General features: G+C 50.0%; 3 protein-coding genes across 5 annotated transcripts in view; 2 read left to right on the forward strand and 1 right to left on the reverse strand.

Annotated features, from left to right (window-relative positions):
* Positions 1-1,691, forward strand: part of utp18 (UTP18 small subunit processome component) — a 9,738-nt gene extending 8,047 nt beyond the window's left edge. Inside the window, exon 13 of one of the 2 annotated variants that reach the window (XM_087840200.1) lies at positions 485-1,691. In XM_087840200.1, coding sequence (XP_087696326.1) covers positions 485-509 — 25 coding nt within the window. In that variant the 3' untranslated portion in view covers positions 510-1,691. The remainder of the gene's footprint in view (positions 1-484) is intronic. The other variant, XM_087840199.1, reaches the window with a different exon arrangement.
* A 181-nt stretch (positions 1,692-1,872) lies between these two features.
* Positions 1,873-13,096, forward strand: btr30 (bloodthirsty-related gene family, member 30). Of its 2 annotated transcripts, XM_087840197.1 has the most exons (13): positions 1,873-1,883; positions 4,880-4,997; positions 5,344-5,778; positions 5,981-6,085; positions 6,412-6,507; positions 6,617-6,850; positions 9,730-9,922; positions 10,005-10,094; positions 10,798-10,824; positions 11,078-11,104; positions 11,856-12,031; positions 12,111-12,266; positions 12,715-13,096. In XM_087840197.1, exons 2-13 carry the CDS (start codon positions 4,890-4,892, stop codon positions 12,922-12,924), a joined length of 1,857 nt encoding a protein of 618 aa, XP_087696323.1. In that variant the 5' UTR covers positions 1,873-1,883; positions 4,880-4,889; the 3' UTR covers positions 12,925-13,096. The 2 variants fall into 2 exon arrangements, with proteins under 2 accessions (XP_087696323.1, XP_087696322.1); XM_087840196.1 differs by lacking the exon at positions 1,873-1,883 and having other exon boundaries at positions 4,830-4,997.
* A 1,534-nt stretch (positions 13,097-14,630) lies between these two features.
* On the reverse strand, positions 14,631-20,182 carry ube2m (ubiquitin conjugating enzyme E2 M). The gene is made up of 6 exons (XM_006805257.3): positions 19,884-20,182; positions 18,068-18,162; positions 17,810-17,848; positions 16,125-16,228; positions 15,960-16,023; positions 14,631-15,855 (listed from the first exon to the last, which is right to left on the reverse strand). Exons 1-6 carry the CDS (start codon positions 19,996-19,998, stop codon positions 15,715-15,717), a joined length of 558 nt encoding a protein of 185 aa, XP_006805320.1. The 5' UTR covers positions 19,999-20,182; the 3' UTR covers positions 14,631-15,714.
* Between the last annotated feature and the right edge of the window lie 1,257 nt (positions 20,183-21,439).

The raw sequence follows: 21,439 nt of genomic DNA on the forward strand, positions 1-21,439 counted from the left end.
GCTTGTCGTCATGAATCGATCATGTGATCGTGACCCTGTCCGTGGACAGCAGGGGGTAAAAGTTTAAAAACGGCAGTGTGGACTTTTCTGTGATCAGCTGTTAATACGACACAAACTCAAACAGGAAACTGAGGGTGAAGTCGCCGCCACCACATATAGGTCGCCTCAGCAGCAGTGTGACGTTTGGAGGCGGAGCTCTGATGCCGTGCACGCGGTCTGCTGACCCCTAATCACATGACAGCTTTTACTTTAAAATCCAGTTTATCCCGTTTGGAGAGTCACAAACGGGGTGAAGAGCGCCCCCGTGTGGTAAAGAGCTGGAACAGCTGAGAGCTCGCCGTCTCACACACACATTTACATCCATGACACACTGACCTGGACACGCTTAGGCTTCTGTGAGATGATTATGTGCGTGCGGCTCGTGCGTGCGTGCAGGTGTCACGTTCCCGTACATGCTAACGTTGACCCTGCTCTCTGTCTCCAGGTTGCTGCATTACAAAGAGTTCTGAGGGGCGGAGCTTCGAGCAGGAATCAGACTGTTTCTGTAAATACTGAAACCTGCAGAGGACCAATCAGCTGCAGGAGGCGGAGTTTGTTTTATTGTTTGTATGATGTGATTTCATAAAGACTCAACGAGGATCCCCGACGTCGTTCTGAACCGTTTCAAATAAAACTCACTAAAAATCATCAAAACACAAAAATGTGAAAGAAAAAACATTTTGTGTGGATTTGTCATCGTAGAAAAAATGTTTTTGTTTGTCTTAAAAACAAAGTTTCATTTTGAGTTCAGATAAAATCTTTTATTGATAAATAACATCGCAGTGAGCTTTAAAGAGGAAGTCTTTGAGCTGCAGGTTCATAATAACTGTAGAATCTCATCACAGAAATCACTGATTAGCTCATCGTCTGATAAACACACACACACACACACACACACACACACACACACACACACACACACACTGTATAATGGGTCATTATGATAGATATTAGATAATATTATTCCACAGTGTGTCTCATAATTCCTGACATGGTGACGTCTCCACTGATCGACTGGTTGATTTGATTTGATTACATCAAGTGAATTTAGTGATTTTTGAGCTGTTTTGGCATCATTGAGCTTCCGTACAGCAAACAGCTGTTTCATGATGAGTCAGCATTGAGGAAGTTGCCGAAGTGACCAATCAGATGACGGGAAGATCACGTCAAACTGGATGTGCCTGCTCTCGCTGCTGCAGGAATGTCCTCGGTCCTGTCCGTCCGCCTCCTTCAGGCTGAAGCATGAAAAACTCGTCACTTCCAACCCTCACGTTGACTTGGCCCTCGAGCCAGGCATCACCCAACCTGCTGCCATCACAGTTCCAGAGGTCAAAGGTCAAATTCTTGTTGAAAATAAAGTTTGAAAGATTTTTTTCTGTTTTATTTAAGCTTTTATTAAATGAATAAATAAATATAATAATAATGTTTTTATTTCATGTTTATTTAACATTTATTAAAACGTTTGTTTACTAATATTTGTTTCATCAGCTATAATTTAGATTTTTGTTTTATTGTTGTTTCATTTAGTTTGTTTGTCTGATGACATGATTGAAGTTATGAGAAGTTCATTTTAATGTTTCTTTGTTTTTAAAGTTTGCGACTGAAACATTTTTAAAAACCAATAAAAGGTTTCGATCTGATCTGTTTCCGATCGATCGGATGTTAAAATGTGTCTGAAAGTGGGAGGAGCAACAATCTCACCCCCCAGCTGCATAAACAGCCAGCCATAAATCCACCCGCCAAACTAACCTGACCGCTTTCTGCACCTGTTGGCCCCGCCCACATCACAGAGGCGCACTAACCAGAGTTTCAGGATCCAGAAGCGGCTGACCCGACAGAGGAAGGTAAGAACTTCTCCCTGTTTCACGTAGAAAGATCTGAAATCACAGGAACAGAAACGCGCGGCTAAGAGAGTTTAGGTTTGGCTGTGTCTGATTGGTCAGGTGAGCACACCTGTGCAGGTGTTCCTGTGAGTTTGGCCTCTTGAGTCCGAGCTGCGGGTGGAGCCTGCTGTAGGTTTGATTTCAGACGTGAGACAACAAAGTCTTTACAACAAAGTCTGAACCTGTTTGTCGTCGTGTGGAGTCTGAGCACCTGTGGAGAGGCTCACACCTGAGCTGCAGACACGCTGATGTCTGAAGGTTTGAAGTTTCTGGGTCACGGAGAGGATCTGATTGGCTGCTGTGACGAGGAAAGGTGTTTCTCTGCTTCCTGTTCCACCTCGTCGCTCACTGGACACGAGCAGCTGTGGGAGGCAGAAGTGAAGTGAAGTGGGTCCTAACCCACCGGTGGCGTGCAGACACCTGACGACACCCCAGTGGGGGCGGTGTCAGGCTGGGTGGCGCTGCGTGGCTGACTCGAGCCGCGCAGACGCCCCGAGGATGGACGCGGGTTCGGATTGAGCCCAAACCGACCGAGGCGGTGCAGAGATGCTCTGACTGTCTCAGGATTTAAGATTCCGACGATCTGAAGTTATTTTTCACTCTCTGCTCATTTTGAAACAAACAAACCGAACCGATGATTTTAGACTGTTTTCGTTTCTCTGTGGGAATCTGTCCGGTTACATTTAAAATGACTCTGACTTATTTCCACGCGCTGATCTCAGCTCTGACTGTGACGCAGAGCTGCTCGCGATGAAACGCGTAACAGCTGTTGATGCAGCACTCGGGGCACGCGCAGCCTTTCATCGGGCGGCGTGGTCACATCCACGCTCCCGCGTGTTTTTACTCAGCTCTCACTTCCTGCTCTGGAAATAATGGAGGAAAAACAGGAAGTTTTTTTTTTTATAAATCTTATTTTCAGTCACAGCAGCGTGTTAATAACAAAACATCGAACATACAGTACAGTGTTCAGTGTTTACAATACCCCAACAGATAACAGAAACAGAGAAGGAAAACAAACAAACAACAACAAACAAATATAAAAATAAAATGTATAAGGGACATTCAGTGTACAGTTAACCATGATAGTGATATAGAGAGATGGCATGTGGTCATGATAAGGTGGTCGAAAAACAGGAAGTTACAGACGGAAGACAAAATAAAATCAAAACAATAAAGTGTTACATGGTCTCGAGTGGTAGTGGTGGTGGTGGTGGTGGTGGTGGGGGGGGGGGGGGGGGGGGGGGGGGTGATTAAATCGATTCAGCACAAACATGCAAACACAGCGTGGATCGTCCACAGACGCCGTTTCTGAGCTGCAGGTTTCATCACTCTGACCAAACCTGACTGAACCAGCAGCAGAAGATCAAACTACTCTTCATGTTTGATCATCATCATCATCACTGACTCTGCTGTTACGTCCTGCACAGCTCTCTCTCTCTCTCTCTCTCTCTCTCTCTCTGCACTCAGTTTACCATCAAATCTGTTTTCTGCATTATTCTCTGCTGCTGTGTTCAGTGCTGTCTGACAGCAAAGCCTCGTCTCTGTTGACGCTGAACGATCGCTCAGCTGTGTCTGTGACTGCTTCACTTCAGCAGCATCAGCTCATCTTCACATGTTGATTCATGGTTTTATTTTAAATGGCCTGTATTTGTGTAGCACTTTACACACATTCACACACAGGTGATGGAAAGCCACACTGTAGCCACAGCCACCCTGGGGCGCACTGACCGAGGCGAGGCTGCACTGGCGCCACCGGGCCCTCTGACCACCACCAGTAGGCAACGGGTGAAGTGTCTTCGGGGCTCGAACCGGCAACCTTCTGATTACAAGGCGAACTCCCACCTCTTGAGCCACGAGGTTTAAGCTTATCTGCTTTAGAAAGGCAGGAGAATCTGCTTCATGTGTTTCTGTTGTAGCCTCTGCTGTGATGCTCTCACCTCTGATCAAGTCTCACAGCTTTGTTTCAGACACAGACAGAACGTCTGGAGATGAACTGATAACTGATCAGAATTTGAATTTGACGGGAATGAAATCAGCTGAAGCTCAGAGTGAAGATGAGTTTGTTTGAAATGATCTCATCACAGACGAATCGCCTCTGAGGAAGAGGAGGGGCGCGTCCTCGCTTTGATGAGTGATGAAGGTGAGAGGTCATCCTCTGGCTGAAGCCCCACCAACGTCTGCCTCTAGGGTGGAGCTGCTCGAACAAGCCGGAGGACCCGAACGGTTGATGCTGTTCGTCTGATCCAGACGAACAGCATCAACCGTTCGGGTTTCCTCACCTGGATGACCGAGCGTGAACACGGAGGATCACGCTGACGCTGAGGCGCTCGCGCTGTTGTCAGAACCACTTCCTCCAGCGTAGTGACGCCAATCTCCTGCGACCAATCCCAAACTCAGACGTCACGGAGGAAACGGGCCGAGGCGCAGCAGCCCACCCGACTCGCTCGGCCGCCTCTCCATCAGCATCCAGAGTGTCCAGTTCAGCGGGAGCTCACGGAGCGTGATGCTGCAGGGCGCCGAGGCCACGCTCTCCTCGCAGACGCGCCTCAGCCTGCTTCACTCTGAACTGAATCACGTGTCAGCTTAAAAACACAGTTTTAATCTTTTAAGGCCTGGAAGCTTCACCTGGCCCCGCCCTCTCCGCCTGAGCAGGTGTGCCCACCTGTCTGTCCCTCTGACTTATTGCTGGTGTTTGTGGTTCTGGGTCAGAGTTCAGTGCGGTTTGGCGTGGGCGTCCTGCAGGTCTGAGCAGATAAACACACGCCCACAGACTCGGAGCTACTGCACCCACAGGTCTGGTTGGTGGCCATGAAGCATCGTTACGGTGAAGCAAACCAGATGTTCTGACTGAAGTTTATCAGTCAGAACATCTGGGTCGCCGGGTGGTGGCGCTCTGAAAGGTTACAGATGTTAAAGCGCCCGATCCTAAACCCCGCCTCCTCTGTGTCCTCCTCCAGGAGCAGCACGATGGCGGAGTCGGCGGAGCTGTTCACCGAGCAGGAGCTCACCTGCTCCATCTGCCTCGACCTGTTCACCGACCCCGTCTCCACCCCCTGCGGACATAACTTCTGCCAGGTGAGTCCCAGCTGCAGGTGTGAGCAGAGGCGGCGCTGTGCGTGGACGCTGCTGCAGGTTCACCTGAAAACGTGAACAAATCTGTGATCAGTGACGTGTTTCTGCTGCTCGTCACGTCCTGAAATGCTTCATGTGTACAAGAGTGTTGTTGTTGTTGTTGTTGTTACTATGACGACGACGGTGTTGATCAGCTGCTGTCTTTGGCAGGTCAGGTTTTCTTCCTGCTTTACAGCATTTTAAGAACTAACCAATCACAGGGTCTGCAGCAGTGTTAGTAATGCAAACAGGAAACTAGCTGGGGGTGCGTTCAGGTGCCGTGGGTTACTGGTGCGTCCTGTGCCCGCAGGCGTGTATCGGTGGTTACTGGGCGTCCAGTGCCGTGTCCACCTGCCCGCTGTGCAAACATCAGTTTGAAGGACGTCCTCAGCTCAGCATCAACAAAGTCTTCGCTCAGATCGCAGAAAAGTTCAAACAGACTCACTATGCTCCGCCCTTCGGTAACGGGGCGCCCGGCGCTGCGATGGCAGGCGCCGTGAACACCAACCCCTTCCTGACGCCTGAGCCATCAGTAGCTCAGGCGAACGGGGACGTAGTGTGGTGCGACGTTTGTACGGGAATCAAACAGCCCGCCGTCAGCTCCTGTCTCACCTGCACCGCCTCCTACTGCACTGAGCACGTGCAGCCACATCACACCACGCCATTCTACGCCAAACACCCCCTGATGGACCCCCAGGAGGCCCTGAGGGGCCGCACCTGCTCCGTCCACCGGCGCCTGATGGAGGTATTTATTTTCCTCTATGATGATGTTTATGTAACATTTAAATATTTTAATTTTTTTTAGTTTCAGATGTTACAATAATTTTATATATTTTGAACAAATTCAAAAATCATTTGTTTTATTTTAATAACTGTTTTTATTTGATCATGTCAGTAAAACTTTTCCATATCAGTTCATGTTCTGCATTGATGGCTCACCTGTGCAGGTGTACTGCAGGACGTGCGAGAGCTGCATCTGTGCCATCTGCGTGCTGCAGGAACATCGCGTGCATAAAACTGTCTCCGTGCAAACTGAGAGGCTCAGCAAGCAGGTACAAATATCCCAGATTATTCCCGGGAACGCCATTTATTCAAGTAATTTAATTCTATTTTTTTATTGACTGTTATGTTTGTTAATGCTGCTCATTTCATTACAATTCGTCATTTAATTTATTATTTGTTGTAAATTTGTAAATTTTATTTTAAATGAATTTTTAAGATTTTTAAGATTTTTTTTGTTTCTTTTTGATGAAAAACAAAGATTTTAAAACGATGAAAAACATTCTGGAATGAAAATAAATCCTTGGAGATGAACACAAAGTAAATTCATCGTTTGGTCCAAAGTGATTTGACTCGCCCGTGTCCGCTGCCTCTGCAGAAACAGGTGTCCAGGACGGAGCAGGAGATCCTGAACCGCATCAAGGAGAAGGAGATCCGTGTGACGGAGCTGAAGAAGAAGCTGGACGGCCTGCAGGTGACACCTGTTTGCTCCTGATGTAAAACGTGGCATGGCGGGTGGAGCGTGTGGGAGACGATGGCGTTGCTCTCTTCTCACCAACCATCTGAACCCGTCTGTGTTTCAGAGCCATGCTGACAGAGAGCGCGGCGAGGTTGAACTCCCGCTGAACGACCTGTCCGACTCGTTGGACCAGATCCGGTCTCGTGTGGTGGGCGGGATCGTGGCCCAGCTGGAGGCTGTGATGACAAAGGGGGAGGGGATGTTGAACCGCCTGGAGGAGGAGCTTAGCCAGCTGACGGAGAGGAGAGCGGCGCTGGAGGCGCAGGCGACCAGTCAAGATCACATCGCCTTCCTGAAGGTGAGGACGCCTCTTCATCACCCCTCTTCATCACCCCTCTTCATCACCCCTCTTCATCACTCTTCTTCATCACCCCTCTTCATCACTCTTCATCATCACCCCTCTTCATCACCCCTCTTCATCACCCCTCTTCATCACCCCTCTTCCTCACCCCTCTTCATCATCACCCCTCTTCCTCACTCCTCTTCCTCACTCCTCTTCATCACTCTTCTTCATCACTCCTCTTCATCACCTCTCTTCATCATCACCCCTCTTCATCACTCCTCTTCATCACTCTTCATCATCACCCCTCTTCATCACCCCTCTTCATCACCCCTCTTCCTCACCCCTCTTCATCATCACCCCTCTTCCTCACTCCTCTTCCTCACTCCTCTTCATCACTCTTCTTCATCACTCTTCTTCATCACCCCTCTTCATCACTCCTCTTCATCACCTCTCTTCATCATCACCCCTCTTCATCACTCCTCTTCATCACTCTTCATCATCACCCCTCTTCATCACTCCTCTTCATCACTCTTCATCATCACCCCTCTTCCTCACTCCTCTTCATCACCCCTCTTCATCACCCCTCTTCCTCACCCCTCTTCATCATCACCCCTCTTCCTCACTCCTCTTCATCACCCCTCTTCCTCACCCCTCTTCCTCACCCCTCTTCATCATCACCCCTCTTCCTCACTACCCCTCTTCACCCCTCTTCATCATCACCCCTCTTCATCCTCACCCCTCTTCATCCTCACCCCTCTTCATCCTCACCCCTCTTCATCCTCACCCCTCTTCATCATCACCCCTCTTCCTCACTACCCCTCATCACCCCTCTTCATCATCACCCCTCTTCATCCTCACCCCTCTTCATCCTCACCCCTCTTCATCCTCACCCCTCTTCATCCTCACCCCTCTTCCTCACTACCCCTCATCACCCCTCTTCATCATCACCCCTCTTCATCCTCACCCCTCTTCCTCACTACCCCTCTTCCTCACTCTTGATCATCACTCCTCTTCATCACCCCTCTTCATCCTCACCCCTCTTCATCATCACCCCTCTTCCTCACTACCCCTCTTCCTCACTCCTCTTCATCACCCCTCTTCATCATCACCCCTCTTCCTCACTACCCCTCTTCCTCACTCTTCATCCTCACCCCTCTTCCTCACCCCTCTTCATCCTCACCCCTCTTCCTCACCCCTCTTCATCATCACCCCTCTTCCTCACTACCCCTCTTCCTCACCCCTCTTCATCCTCAACCCTCTTCACCATCACCCCTCTTCCTCACTACCCCTCATCACCCCTCTTCATCATCACCCCTCTTCATCATCACCCCTCTTCCTCACTACCCTTCTTCATCACCCCTCTTCCTCACTACCCCTCTTCCTCACTCCTCTTCATCACCCCTCTTCATCCTCACCCCTCTTCATCATCACCCCTCTTCCTCACTACCCCTCTTCCTCACTCCTCTTCATCACCCCTCTTCATCCTCACCCCTCTTCATCATCACCCCTCTTCCTCACTACCCCTCTTCCTCACTCCTCTTCATCACCCCTCTTCATCATCACCCCTCTTCCTCACTACCCCTCTTCCTCACTCTTCATCCTCACCCCTCTTCATCACCCCTCTTCATCCTCACCCCTCTTCCTCACCCCTCTTCATCATCACCCCTCTTCCTCACTACCCCTCTTCCTCACTACCCCTCTTCCTCACCCCTCTTCATCCTCAACCCTCTTCACCATCACCCCTCTTCCTCACTACCCCTCATCACCCCTCTTCATCATCACCCCTCTTCATCATCACCCCTCTTCATCATCACCCCTCTTCCTCACTACCCTTCTTCATCACCCCTCTTCCTCACCCCTCTTCATCACCCCTCTTCATCATCACCCCTCTTCCTCACTACCCCTCTTCCTCACTCTTCATCATCACCCCTCTTCATCATCACCCCTCTTCATCATCACCCCTCTTCATCACCCCTCTTCCTCACTCTTCATCATCACCCCTCTTCATCATCACCCCTCTTCATCATCACCCCTCTTCATCACCCCTCTTCCTCACTCTTCATCATCACCCCTCTTCCTCACCCCTCTTCATCATCACCCCTCTTCCTCACTACCCCTCTTCCTCACTCTTCATCATCACCCCTCTTCCTCACCCCTCTTCATCATCACCCCTCTTCCTCACTACCCCTCTTCCTCACTCTTCATCCTCACCCCTCTTCCTCACTACCCCTCTTCCTCACCCCTCTTCATCACCCCTCTTCATCCTCACCCCTCTTCACCATCACCCCTCTTCATCATCACCCCTCTTCTTCATCACCCCTCTTCCTCACTACCCTTCTTCATCACCCCTCTTCCTCACCCCTCTTCATCACCCCTCTTCCTCACTACCCCTCTTCCTCACTCTTCATCATCACCCCTCTTCATCACCCCTCTTCCTCACTCTTCATCATCACCCCTCTTCCTCATCCCTCTTCATCATCACCCCTCTTCCTCACTACCCCTCTTCCTCACTCTTCATCATCACCCCTCTTCCTCACTCATCATCACCCCTCTTCCTCACTACCCCTCTTCATCACCCCTCTTCATCACCCCTCTTCCTCACTACCCCTCTTCATCACCCCTCTTCATCACCCCTCTTCATCGCCTCTCTTCACCACTCCTCTTCATCCTCACCCCTCTTCATCACCCCTCTTCATCACCCCTCTTCCTCACTACCCCTCTTCCTCACTCTTCATCATCACCCCTCTTCCTCACTCATCATCACCCCTCTTCCTCACTACCCCTCTTCATCACCCCTCTTCATCCTCACCCCTCTTCATCGCTCCTCTTCATCGCTCCTCTTCCTCACCCCTCCTCTTCCTCACCCCTCTTCCTCCCTCCTCTTCCTCCCTCAGACATACGAGGCGACCACGGCTCCTCTGGTCGAGGATCTGCAGGCGGATGACGACTCGCAGCTGGTGCTCCACTTCCATCTGGGCGAGGTGAAGCTCGCTCTGTCCGAGGTCAAGGAAAAGATGGAGGAGATCCGGACCGGGGAGATCCGCTCGCGAGGCCTGCGAGGATCCCGAGGATCCCGAGCGGACTCCTGTGAGTTCCAGATGTTACAGCACGGTCTGCAGATGTTGGGTTCCAGATGTTTCCTCTGAGTCGTTTCTTTCTCCTGTTTCAGTTTCAGCCGGCGACATGATGGCGGCCGAGAGCATGCTCAGTCTGAGAGCCAGCACGGCCAGTCTCAGGAAGAGCCAGTGGTCCCTGAAAGGTGAGAGGTCAGAGGTCACTTCCTGTATCTACCTGCAGGTGTGCCACATTCTGGGTTCAAATCCCGACATTCCGATCATTCCAAGCACTTAGGAACTGCTCCTCTGTGGAGCCCTGCAATAAAGACTGACTCTACTCTATTCTATTGTCCTCACTGAGGAAAGAATTGATCCAGTCAGCATAAGTCAGAGCAGCGAGCTCCGTCAGCAGCAGCTACGTCACGGTGTAGGACGGAGCGCTGTTGCAGATCCACTCAAGACACCACCCACTAAAACACACGCTGATCATAAATGTATATTATCATCACCTGACTGCACGCTGTGGAGCGGTTCTTATATGGCCTGGTCTACTCACGTGCACACGTCCTCGCACGTGCACACATGTGGACATGAGTGCGCACATGGACACTCTGATGGGGTCGGTATCATGCACAGTGATATTTAGCACGATTGAGCCACAAACCTTCAGATCAGCAGATGTGCACGCGCAGCTTCACTTTTCTTCCTGTGCCTGAACGTCCACAGTGTCTCTGTCTCTGCTGTGGGAACCACTTGTTTAGTGATAACATGTTGCTTACCTCGACAGCTTGACTTGTTTAGGGAAGTGTTGCTCATCCCACAATTTCTTATGTTGAGGAAATGAGTTACAAGTTGTGGGGCTTTTATTGTGAAAGAATAACTGAATGTTTTCCTGTCTACTTTCAGACCTAAAGAAGAGCAAGCAGGTGTCAGGTACGTACCTGTGAGTGTGCAGCAGACATGGATGCGACCGTGAGCCTTTCAGACACTGATAACGACATCATGTCAAATCAAAGATGACAGATTTTTTTAAATGCTGGTTGTTTTTAAACGACACAAAGATGAAGTGAAACGATAAAAACACTGAGTTGTTAGCAGGTGATTGTTAGCGAAGCTGGAGCGGTGGGAGGTTTGTGAGTGAGAGCTTGTTTCAGATTGCTGATGAAATGTTCCTTTGTTGTTGCAGGATACAAGAAGGCCCGACTCTACATGGGTGAGCTGTTCAGCGTTTTGGTTTCTGGGTGATTCGGTTGATGCAGGTAAGGTTTGGTTACAACTGCATTCACACAGACAGACAGCTAATGCTAATGCTGGGCAACATCCAAGTAAAACACTCTGGCTCCGCCCCCCCAGACGCTCTCTTACCACAGTAACCTCACAGCAGCCACGTTACTGGTCACATGATCTCATTAAACAGCCCGAACACGGTCCAGAGGTCCAGCTCAGGTGAAGCCACCTGTGTCACCATCCACCTTTCAGTCACAGAGGCCACACCCCCTAATAAAGCCCATTTTAAATGATACACAGAGACCAAACAGGTTCAGGCTGTAAACGTTTGTTTCTGCTGAGAAGTTTTAACGTGGGGGGGCTGACTCACTGCTGCCTCCACTGGAGGAGCTGCAGGTTTAGCCTCATGGTGAGGACTGTAGAGGAGCTTTGCATGAGTCAGTTCAAAATAATCCTCCTGTATCAGACACTGGGCCTCAGCGCAGGTCCTCTCTTCATCCTCTGAACGTTGTGATTGGCTGCCCTTCAAAGGGGATGTGCCCTCTCGACCTTCAGATTCACAGGGTTACTGACTCTGAGATCACTGATATGAAACTCCAAGGCTCGAACAGGGGAAGTCCACCTTTACTCATCCTGCGGTGTCGGGATCGTCCTGGATCGAGTTATTCCCATTGTGATGACTCTTTCAGCCTCCAGGGGACCTCGCTGTCATGTTTACCTGTGCTTGTTGCTTCCAGAGGACGTGACGCTGAACCCGGTGACGGCGTATCCCTTCCTGATCCTGTCCGAGGACCGTAAGCAGCTGAAGAGAGGAGAGAAGCTGCAGTTCTACAGAAACAGCCCGCACAGGTTCGACGTCTGGTCCTGCGTCCTCGCCAAGGAGGGATTCAGCTCCGGGCGCCACTACTGGGAGGTCAGGACCCAACCGGCCTTGGGACTGGGTTCAGTAACGGCTAGCAGGATCCAAGTCTGATCTCAGGTGTGTTTTTCAGGTGTGCGTCGGGGAGAATAAGGACTGGAAGCTGGGCGTGGTCAGCGAGTCGGCTCAGAGGAAGGGTCTGTTCGATATGTGCCCGTCTCACGGATACTACGCCATCTGGTGGAGCAGCAGCCAGCTGAGGGCGCTCACCACGCCGCCGCTCACCAAGGTCCAGTCCACGTTTCACATGCACTTCTGTACGGAAGCCCACTGGTGCCGCGAGAAAGCAGCCATTCAGACTTAAACATGATTTTGGTCAGCGTGACTTTAACATAGAAAATCTCTCAATTTAATTGAAATAAGTTAAAAAAGTGCCCAAAATCCATAATTTCTACACATTTAATAACTTTAAAATCTGATCAAATTAATTCTATTGTGTGTTAATGACAAAATTTTAAGGCAAGAAGAAGCAAACAGGCCCATCCTGTAAAGCTCAGCGCGTTTAAAAACGTAAATCTAAAAAGTGATTTTTCATTCTCACGTCGTTTATGTTTTTAATGCAACAGTTAAACTTTAATGAATACAAAAACAGTGTCTTTTTGGCACCAGTGGGCTTCCACACCTCGAGGCTTCTGTCGACTCGTCTTAATCGCATTCTGTTTGCGTCTCACCTGCAGGTCAAAGGTCACCACCCCAAGCTGCGACAGGTGGGCGTGTTCCTGGACATGGAGGAGGGTCAGGTGTCCCTTTACAACGTCAAGTCGGGCTCAGAGATCTACAGCTTTCACACATCCACTGAGTTCACCGAGAGGATGTTTCCTCTGCTGGGGACCGGAGACAAAGAAGTCCCCCTGATCCTCCTCACCACGCTGCAGCACCCGGCCTGAGGGACCAGGACCGGGACCAACCGGAGCGTCAATGCCGAGCGAACTAAGAGCAGAGGAACAGCAGGTGGAGTCGAATCGTCCTCACGTTGATCTCCAGACTCTGCAGTGAGACTTGAAACAACAAAGGATGTTTGTCTCGTTTTGTCCCCGTTAGATCCTGACAGGCGACGATTTTGTATTTTGATCACTGAAGAACGATGTGCTCTTACAGCCAGAGCTGCTGCTTAAATTTGTAAATATGCTCATAAAAATACATCAAATGAATCGGGGAACCAATTTTTTTTTTTTTTAATTAAAATGATATAAAGAATGAAAGTTTTCACTTTGTGTAACCAGTTTGTTTTTGTAACGCTGTAAAAAGATTAGTAACACTAAACCTTCACTGAGCTTTTATGAAACATTAAACTCAAAGCAAATATTTGATGTCATGACTACGTCACGTTTAATGTAACAGTTTATAGAACAATAGTTAAATTCTGTTCTCATATTTTTCTAAATGTGTTGCCTTTTTTGGCAACATATTGACAACCTTCTTTTTGGGGGGGCGCAGCAGCTTCTAGTGGACGTCAGAGGAACTGCAGCCATGGTGATCGTTAATAACTGACAGTTCAAATATTTTATGAAAACAAACGTTTCAGCGTGACCTCGGAGTTTTGCCAGACGTCCGTGTACTGTGAAGCTCGTTTTTCCAGTAGATTCTGAGAAGTGTCGAATAATGTTGGAGATAAAAGTGAACGTGTTAAATAAAGAAAAGAAGAATTGAGGTTGTTGACCTGGGTTTTTTTTCTTTCTTTTATTCATGTTGCTGAAACAAACTTACTGTGATCAAAGGTCAAGGTTCAGATCTGGGATCACACCACAATCGCAAAATCCCTCCATACGTCCAGACCCGACCCTCACATCACAGCTCGGATCAGAAACTCTTCGTTTCATTTCTTCATTTTCACCTTCTGATGATTGGTTTTACTTCCTGCTGCTGAGCGCCATCGCTCCAGCTTGTTTCTGTGATGTAGGACGAGCTCAGGACCAGTCACATGCTTTTAAACAATGTATTCCTGACACTCGTTATTAGATTAAACCAGGTAACGCACGCTCGCTGCACGAGTCCATGGTTGTCATCGGTGACGCTTGTTTAAACCTCTCACATGTCAAACGTCTGCTGCGTGCTCCGACCTGCCAGGCAGTCCGACAACTTCCTAAAAGCAGGTTATTAGCTCAGTGCCCCCTACTGGCCCACCCATGTTACTACAGCTCCTGGTCGTAACGAGCTCCCTGAAACTGAGCGTGGTGCTGAAACGGGACGCCAGGGCCGCCGTCTCTCCACGGTCAGCTGATTACCGTAGGGCAGGGTCTCAGGCTGCTGAGGCGTCTGCTCAGGTATTAACATCAGCACAGGAAATATGCACCACGAGCTTCATGCTTCGTGTTATCCTTACACCACCGAGCACCGAGGCGTAGAGCTCCGCCGCCGAGCTCGCCGCAGAGCCTTACCTCACCATCTTCAAGCTCCTCCCCCCACACTGGTGACATCATCTGTGGCGATCGAGGACGGAAGTGACATCAGCACAGCTCTACTCATTCAACTTCATATTTTATTTAACATAAATCATACTGCAGTCAGTGTGAACAGCCGGGGTTTCAATATACACAATAGAATCGTAACATTTTAAGCCCCTCCCCCTTAACCCCACCCACAACCCCCCCAAATGAAAATTGACCCCCCCTCCCCCTGTAACCCTGCCCCCACACCTACAAGCCTTTAAACATAACCCTCCCACCCTATAACAGCCCCACCCATCTCACACAGCTCCGCCCACCAACCCTGTCTTCATGTTTCCATCTAGCAGCGAACTCCAAACTCGTCCACCCGCCACACCTGCAGAGCGTCATGTGACCACCTTAAGCACAATGGCACTAACAAGCCCCTCACATAAAATCAAGCTCCACCTCCACACCACCTGTGGAGTAACAAGCCCCTCCCTCCAGTGTAGGCACACAAAAATGAAAAACATGTAGCATCTCCTAGCATTGCTAACAGACTCCGCCCACTCCCACAAGCCACTCCCCCTTTGCTGGAGAAGAAAAAAAAAATAAAAAATGGAGCATGTGCTTAAGGCCCCTCTCCTACAAGCCCCTCCCCTTGTGCTGACATTATCATTACACCTGCAGGTGCAGCAGATGGTTTTAAGGCTCCGCCTACAGGTGGTCACAAGCTCCGCCCACAAGTGTCCATACAACACTAAAGCTGCTAGGGTTTGTAGTTTGCTGCTAGTTGACTTGCATGTAACCAACAAGGGGGCGGGTCCATTCTAACCGCCCGTCTGATGTCAGGCTCCCTCGCCAAAAAATCGAAAACTAACAAAAAAAAAAAAATCACATGAGTATCGTCATCACCAGCATCATGGCCATCACTGACCACCCTGCCCTCCCCCTCCCCCGTCCATCATCATCATCATCGGCGGCCGTCTGCTGGCAGCCATCTTTTTGAGTCCATTCAGGTGTGTGTTGTGTGTCGGCGTCCCGCGGCGGCGTGTCGACGGTTCAATGCTGCGTCTCAGAAGTTAAACAGAGAGAAACGGGAGGGGAGGGAGGAGGGCAGAGGGGGAGGATGAGGTTCTTCTTCTTTTGTTTTGAAACAGAAAAGCGTCTTCTGGTGTGCTGCTTCCTGTCGCCGCAGCTCCTGCTTCAGCCAACGAGCAGGACCGGGGAGGAGGGGGAGGAGAAGTAGTGAAGGTGGTGGGAGGGGGGAGGTGGGATGGGAGGGAGCTCAGAGGATGATGGGACGCTAAGTTATTTAAGACATCTCTCAAAGTAGGTGGCGCCCACGTAGCCGCCCCTCAGGGAGCGATGGACATTCTGCTCGAAGAGCCGCCGGTTCGTCTGCAGGACCTCCGCCGCCTCCTTGTTCAGCGGGTCCTCTGGGTTTGGCTCCTGCGGGGGAGACGGGGAAGGCGACAACGTCGTTAAATGTCTCGTTACAAAACGTTCACCAGCCGAGGGCAGCACTGAGCCGCAGAACAGAAAACAACACTCACTAGAAATAGATACTGTAGGCCGTAGATGATGGAGTTTATTGTCAGCACGGGCTTCCAGTCCTCTCTGTGGAGCAGAAGGAACAGGTGAGCAGAGAAGACCTCACCTGGAAACGCTCACCTGTCTGACCTCAGTGTGACCTCAAGTTTGATTAAGAACGCACACACCTTAGGATGTTTAGGCAGACGTTGCCCTCCAGGTCGATGTTGGGGTGATACACCATCGTCTCACACTTTACCTTTGGGGGGTCGTGGGGGTAACCCTGTCCTACCTGAAACACACACACACACAGTCAGATCACCTGCTTCTTAACGAGCCCCTGGCGATGACCCTCTGAGCTGAGATTAGGAGCCTCTGCAGGTGAGGTCAGAAGTCTCCACCAATCACAGGCGTGGATGTCAGGATGGAATAACTACAGCAAACATCAAAGCAGTTGGAAGAACAGGTTTGTGACGGCGCTTCATCCCAGAAGCTTCTCTGTCAGACTTTAGTGGGAGTGGCCTAAGAGAATTCATCATGTGACTCATCACAGCCAAGGTGTGAAAAAGGTGTGGGACTTTGCCCCACCCCATCATGTGACCCACTGAGTCACCTGACGCAGGCTGTGAGTGGGCGTTAGGGGTCTGGGAAGGATCTCAGACCAGTGTAGGTGGCGAATGTGAACACTGGCATCCTGGATAGAGTGACCTTTGACCTTTAGATGCAGATGAGTGTTTAGAGCTGAAGAAGCTTGTTGGATGAGACGAAACGTCTTCAGCAACCAAACACAAGTCTGCTGGCGTTCTTCCCGAGCTCCTTGGACTTGAGCTGAATGACGTACAGCAAACTCTTCAATGACTAAAGAACAAGTTTGCTTTGGATTTTCTCTGATCCACACAGGCCCAGATACACAGACACCTTTTATTAATTATTAGTTTTATTTTGACACGGTCAGGTTATTCAGATGTGTCACCACTTTGGCCTGGAAGAAGGCCCAAACTGTCCCCTTCAGATGGGATGTTCAGGAACCACGAGACTCAAGCCCGCCACGACCCACAGCGAAGCCAGTTTCACATCGCCACGGACCGAGAGGCCCAACCAAGAAAGAAGCACCTGCTCCAAAATCAAAACCTTTAAGCTGGATTGAAACGTGTACCTGCCCACATGGATGAACCAAATGCCTCCAGGAGAAGAGTCTGATGGTCAGACACAAAGACTGAGCTGTGTGGCCAAAGGTTGGTGGTGGCGTTCGTTTATTGGCCCTGTGTGGAGCAGCAACTCCAACACTAATTCAAACCTGTTGTTTTAGAGTTTGCTGTACAGTCACTTCAGCCTGGAAGCCTTCCTGTAAATCATCAGCAACGAGCCTCCTCTCCTGACCCCCACCGGCGTTCCTACCGGCCTGCAGCCGCCACCGCAGGAAGTCTGCAGACGGGCCAGCAGGAAGACCAGGTGGACTCGGGAGACCTGTAGTACCGTCACACAAGTCTGTCAGCGATTATGATGAATCCACCTGCGAGTCCTTTACGGGCTCACCTGCAGAAACCTTCTTACAGCTCAACCATGAGGACATCTAAACATGCGTGAAAGGCAGCACCTGATTCATAACAGCAGAGAAAATGAGAGCCTCGTGGAGAAAACGGAAGAAAAAAGTGATTTTATCATCGCTGCCAAATTCATATTTAAGTGATAATTAACTAATGGAGCTACATTAGTGAGCCTCTTATTGTTCTCAGGGCACTGTGGGCCGGACTTTACACAGGTGAGACCTGTTGTTAGACCAGTGGAGGCTGCTGAGGGTCAGACTGTTTCAGCATGAAGAGCCGAGGGTGGAGCCGAGGGTGGAGCAGAGAGAGAGACGGCTGTTTCTCACCTTAAAGCTGAAGACAAACTTTCCTCCTTTGTAAAAACCCTGAGAGACAAAAAGACAAACAGAGGCAGACTCGTTAGCTCAGCATCATCAGCCCCTCATCCTCACTCTGTACATCCTGAGGTTTCATACACCTGTGTGTGTATGTACAATCGGCTCGTGTTACTGACGCACACCTGCAGCTCTCACAGGTGTTTGTCCTCAGAGTCAGAGAGGAATAAAGTTTTTATGCAATCACGTCTCTGAACGAAACACACGCACCTCGTCCGGTGAAATGATGAGTCTGAAGTTGAGGAGGTCGTCATCATCGGGGAAGTTGATCTCACACGTCTTTGGTAAGTTCAACTCATTGATGTCTGAAAAACAAACACAGGCAGGTGTTACTGATTCTGATTCGTCCTCGGGAATCAAAGGCGTCCTTCATCTCTTCTTCTTTCACCTTTCAGAGGCTCATGAAAACATCTGGAGCTCTAAACACCTTGTCTGTATGCTAGGACCTGTGAAAAAGCAGTGCTGACACGAGGGTCTCTGAACTGCCCCAAAAGACTTTCAGCTAGAACTGGAACCTTCTCCAAGTCCTCCTTCAGCATTTCTCAATCTCACCTTGGTATTTAAGGACTTCTAAAACCTCTGAACCTCTTTAAATATTCTTAAAAATCTCCACATATTGTGTTCTTTAGGACTTCAAAAATGTTATGTCATCATCTCCAAAATCTCAATAACCTCCAGAGAAGAACACAAACCTAGATGAGCATCAATGAGAAATAACGGCCTAGACCCACGGGGTAAAGAAATAAAAGGACCATTATGAAACAAATCTAATCAACTTTTATGTGTCAAAACGTTTTTGCCAAAATGTGGAAGAACAACTTCCAAATGTAAAAAACCCTGATCTTCTCGCAGGTTTAGGGGGTGACTCTGAAACCACTGGGTACCTTCTTGTTGTTTAAGGCACCAAAACATCTGGACCATCTTCAGAACTGCTTTGATCCCATGTGGTGGGTCAGAGCGGACCCAGGTGGTCACTCAGGTCTCAGAGAGATGCTAAACACAGGTTGGAACCCAGACCCACGGGCCTACAGGACCCCAAACCTCTGCAACCCCACAAATCGCTGAGATTCAAATTGTCATTCATCAGGTGGGTGGAGGCAAGAAGAAGTAGGTGGTTGGTGTCAGGAACACGTGCTTTTTCTTGGACACTTGCTGGGGCATCACCGCCCAGCCTTTTGGCCTGTGTCACTCCTGCTCGGGTTATGCTCCAGATAAGAGACCAAAAGGTATGAAACCACCGACAACCAGCCAATCAGATCCATGGAAACCACAGAGCCCATTTCAGCAGATCACTTAGAAGTTAAGAAGGGTTTCAGACCTGTCCAGGTCAGATGCTGCAAAGTAGACAGATAGAGCTGATAATTCAGACAGATCCTGATAAGGTGAGCTGGACTCTGAGAATAAGGACCTGAGCCTGTTCTCCTATTGGTCACCCACACCAGGTGACTCACAAGGCGTCTGACAGGCAGGCAGGACCCTCGGAGTCTACTGTGATCCACCACACAGGTTCAGCCTGGTTCTAACCCTGCAGTCTAAGTCGGGCTCTGATCTGCGTTCACCTGTCGCCCTGCAGCCCCTCGGGTCGACCTGCACCTGAGGAGGACAGAGGGTCAGGAAGGTGGGCGCTGTGCTCAGGTGTTCCAGTGAGTCCCTGTGTTCCTAACTCACCTGGTGTTAGGTAGAAGTGGACCCCACGGAACTGACACAGCAGTTAGAGGCTAGCTGCCGTTAGCCGTCAGTGTTTACGGCTGTCCGGCGTTAGCTGTTAGCAGCTGTGTTCCGGGTTAGTGTTGTTAGCTGCTAGCTGCTGCTAGCTGCGTGCTAACACCTTTAGCCTGCGTTTTGTTTTCATGTAGCACAGCCGGGCTAGCAGCGGTAGCTAACACCAGCTTCCGCCGCAGTTAGTCGGCCAGCCGTTAGCCCGAGTGAGCTACAGCAACACCGGGTCTGGGTTTGAGAGCCCTGGGTTCCGTGGGTTCGGTGTCGGCCCGTGGCCGGTGGGTAACTCTCGGCTAGCAGAGCCTACCTTTCTGTATTCGGAGCTGGGCCGCGCTGGCTTTCTTGCCCCCGGCTCCGGTTCTGTTTCCTCCAGCAGATTCCTCGTCTTTCTTCTGCTGCTTCAGGGAAAAGAGCTTAATCATCTTCAGTTATTTGACACACGAGGCGTCCCTTCTGTGAGCCGTCAGCGGGTCTGAGAGGGTCTGAGAGCGGGGTGGTTTCCCAACAGCACCGTGATGTGAATGGAGCCGGTGCGTCTGATCACGGAGGCAGGAGGAGCTAGCAGCGGAGCTAGCAGCGAGCTGGCTAGCGGGAGGGAGGGGAGGAGAGGAGGGGGGTTGAGGGCGCGCGTGTGTGTTGGTCTGAAACACATGAAAGTCCACTGGTGCCAGAAAACAATCGCGAGATGGTCTGGGGGCTGCTGGGAAGAGTGAGGGGGCCACAGGCAGGTAAACCCAGCTTTAAAAACTCTGGGTTCAAGAAAAGTGATGAAAAGCACCTGAACGTGAGTTTGAAGGTGTTTGTGATGAACAGCTGTCTCCTCAGTGAGGGAGGAGCGCGTGCTCAGCACCTGTGCTGGTGTTCCAGTTCAGCCCGGTGCAGATGTGGACGTGTAGGCTTCCTGTCTCAGGACAGGTGCTCCATGCAGTTACCCTCTTCCTTCAGAAGCTGTAGGGGTCATAACCCGAAGCTGGTCAAGGCAGACAGGAATGGAGACGGAAAATGTCCTAAAGCAGACAAAGTAAAAGCACTCGTTATGCAGAATCACAAGTTATGTTATTGGCTTGTGATTGCTGATCCATGCATGTGTACAGCAGTGTCATGTGGCATGCCGAGACAGACTCTGCAGGACGTTCATCTAAAAGTCAACTTCATGTCTCTGAACTGAGAATCAGCCTCAGGTGAGTCCATGAGGCTCATGCCGGCTGCGCTCACCTCTGCTGCAGTCTGCAGAAATTCAGCTTTACAAAAATAAAACTTGTTTTTCGTGCAGTCTTCTCGTATTAAATCAGAGTCCCATAACTGTCTGCCTGTAAGTACAGGTGGGGTCTATATGGCAGCACAGGGTAAACATTGACCTTTAACCTTCTGCTGTGAAGACTGGTTTTTGCTGACAGTTTGGATCCAGGTGGATGTGACCAAGAAAGCGCAGGTAGACTAAAAACACTGCAAATAAAAAACAGCAGTGTACTGATTCAGTGTAGTCTGCAGTTATCACAGCGAGGAGTCTCAGCATCCGTGAGTTATGCTTTACTATTATCCCCCCCAGACTTCTACAAACTCGAGACCAAATAAACGCAGTCGGGTCAGCTTCAGCAAACATCAGCGTAAATCCCGTTTTTATGGCAGGAAACATCCAGCTGGCCGTCACTCAGTCAGAACACCGTCGGCAGAGCTCGTCGTTACAGACGTGAACCTTCAGGTTTGAGCTGAGATCAAAGATCCACTTTCAGCAGAGCCACTGTGCCCTCTGAGGAAATGCTTATACCCAAGTGTCTGAACCCACAGAGGAAAGTCACTCACGTTTACAGAGGAGAACAGTACTCCACACATCACACATCACATGACTTTGTTCATACAGAC

The sequence above is a fragment of the Neolamprologus brichardi genome, chromosome 4, assembly GCF_056152115.1.
Source record: "Neolamprologus brichardi isolate AB-2024 chromosome 4, ASM5615211v1, whole genome shotgun sequence".
Classification (NCBI taxonomy): Eukaryota; Metazoa; Chordata; class Actinopteri; order Cichliformes; family Cichlidae; genus Neolamprologus; species Neolamprologus brichardi.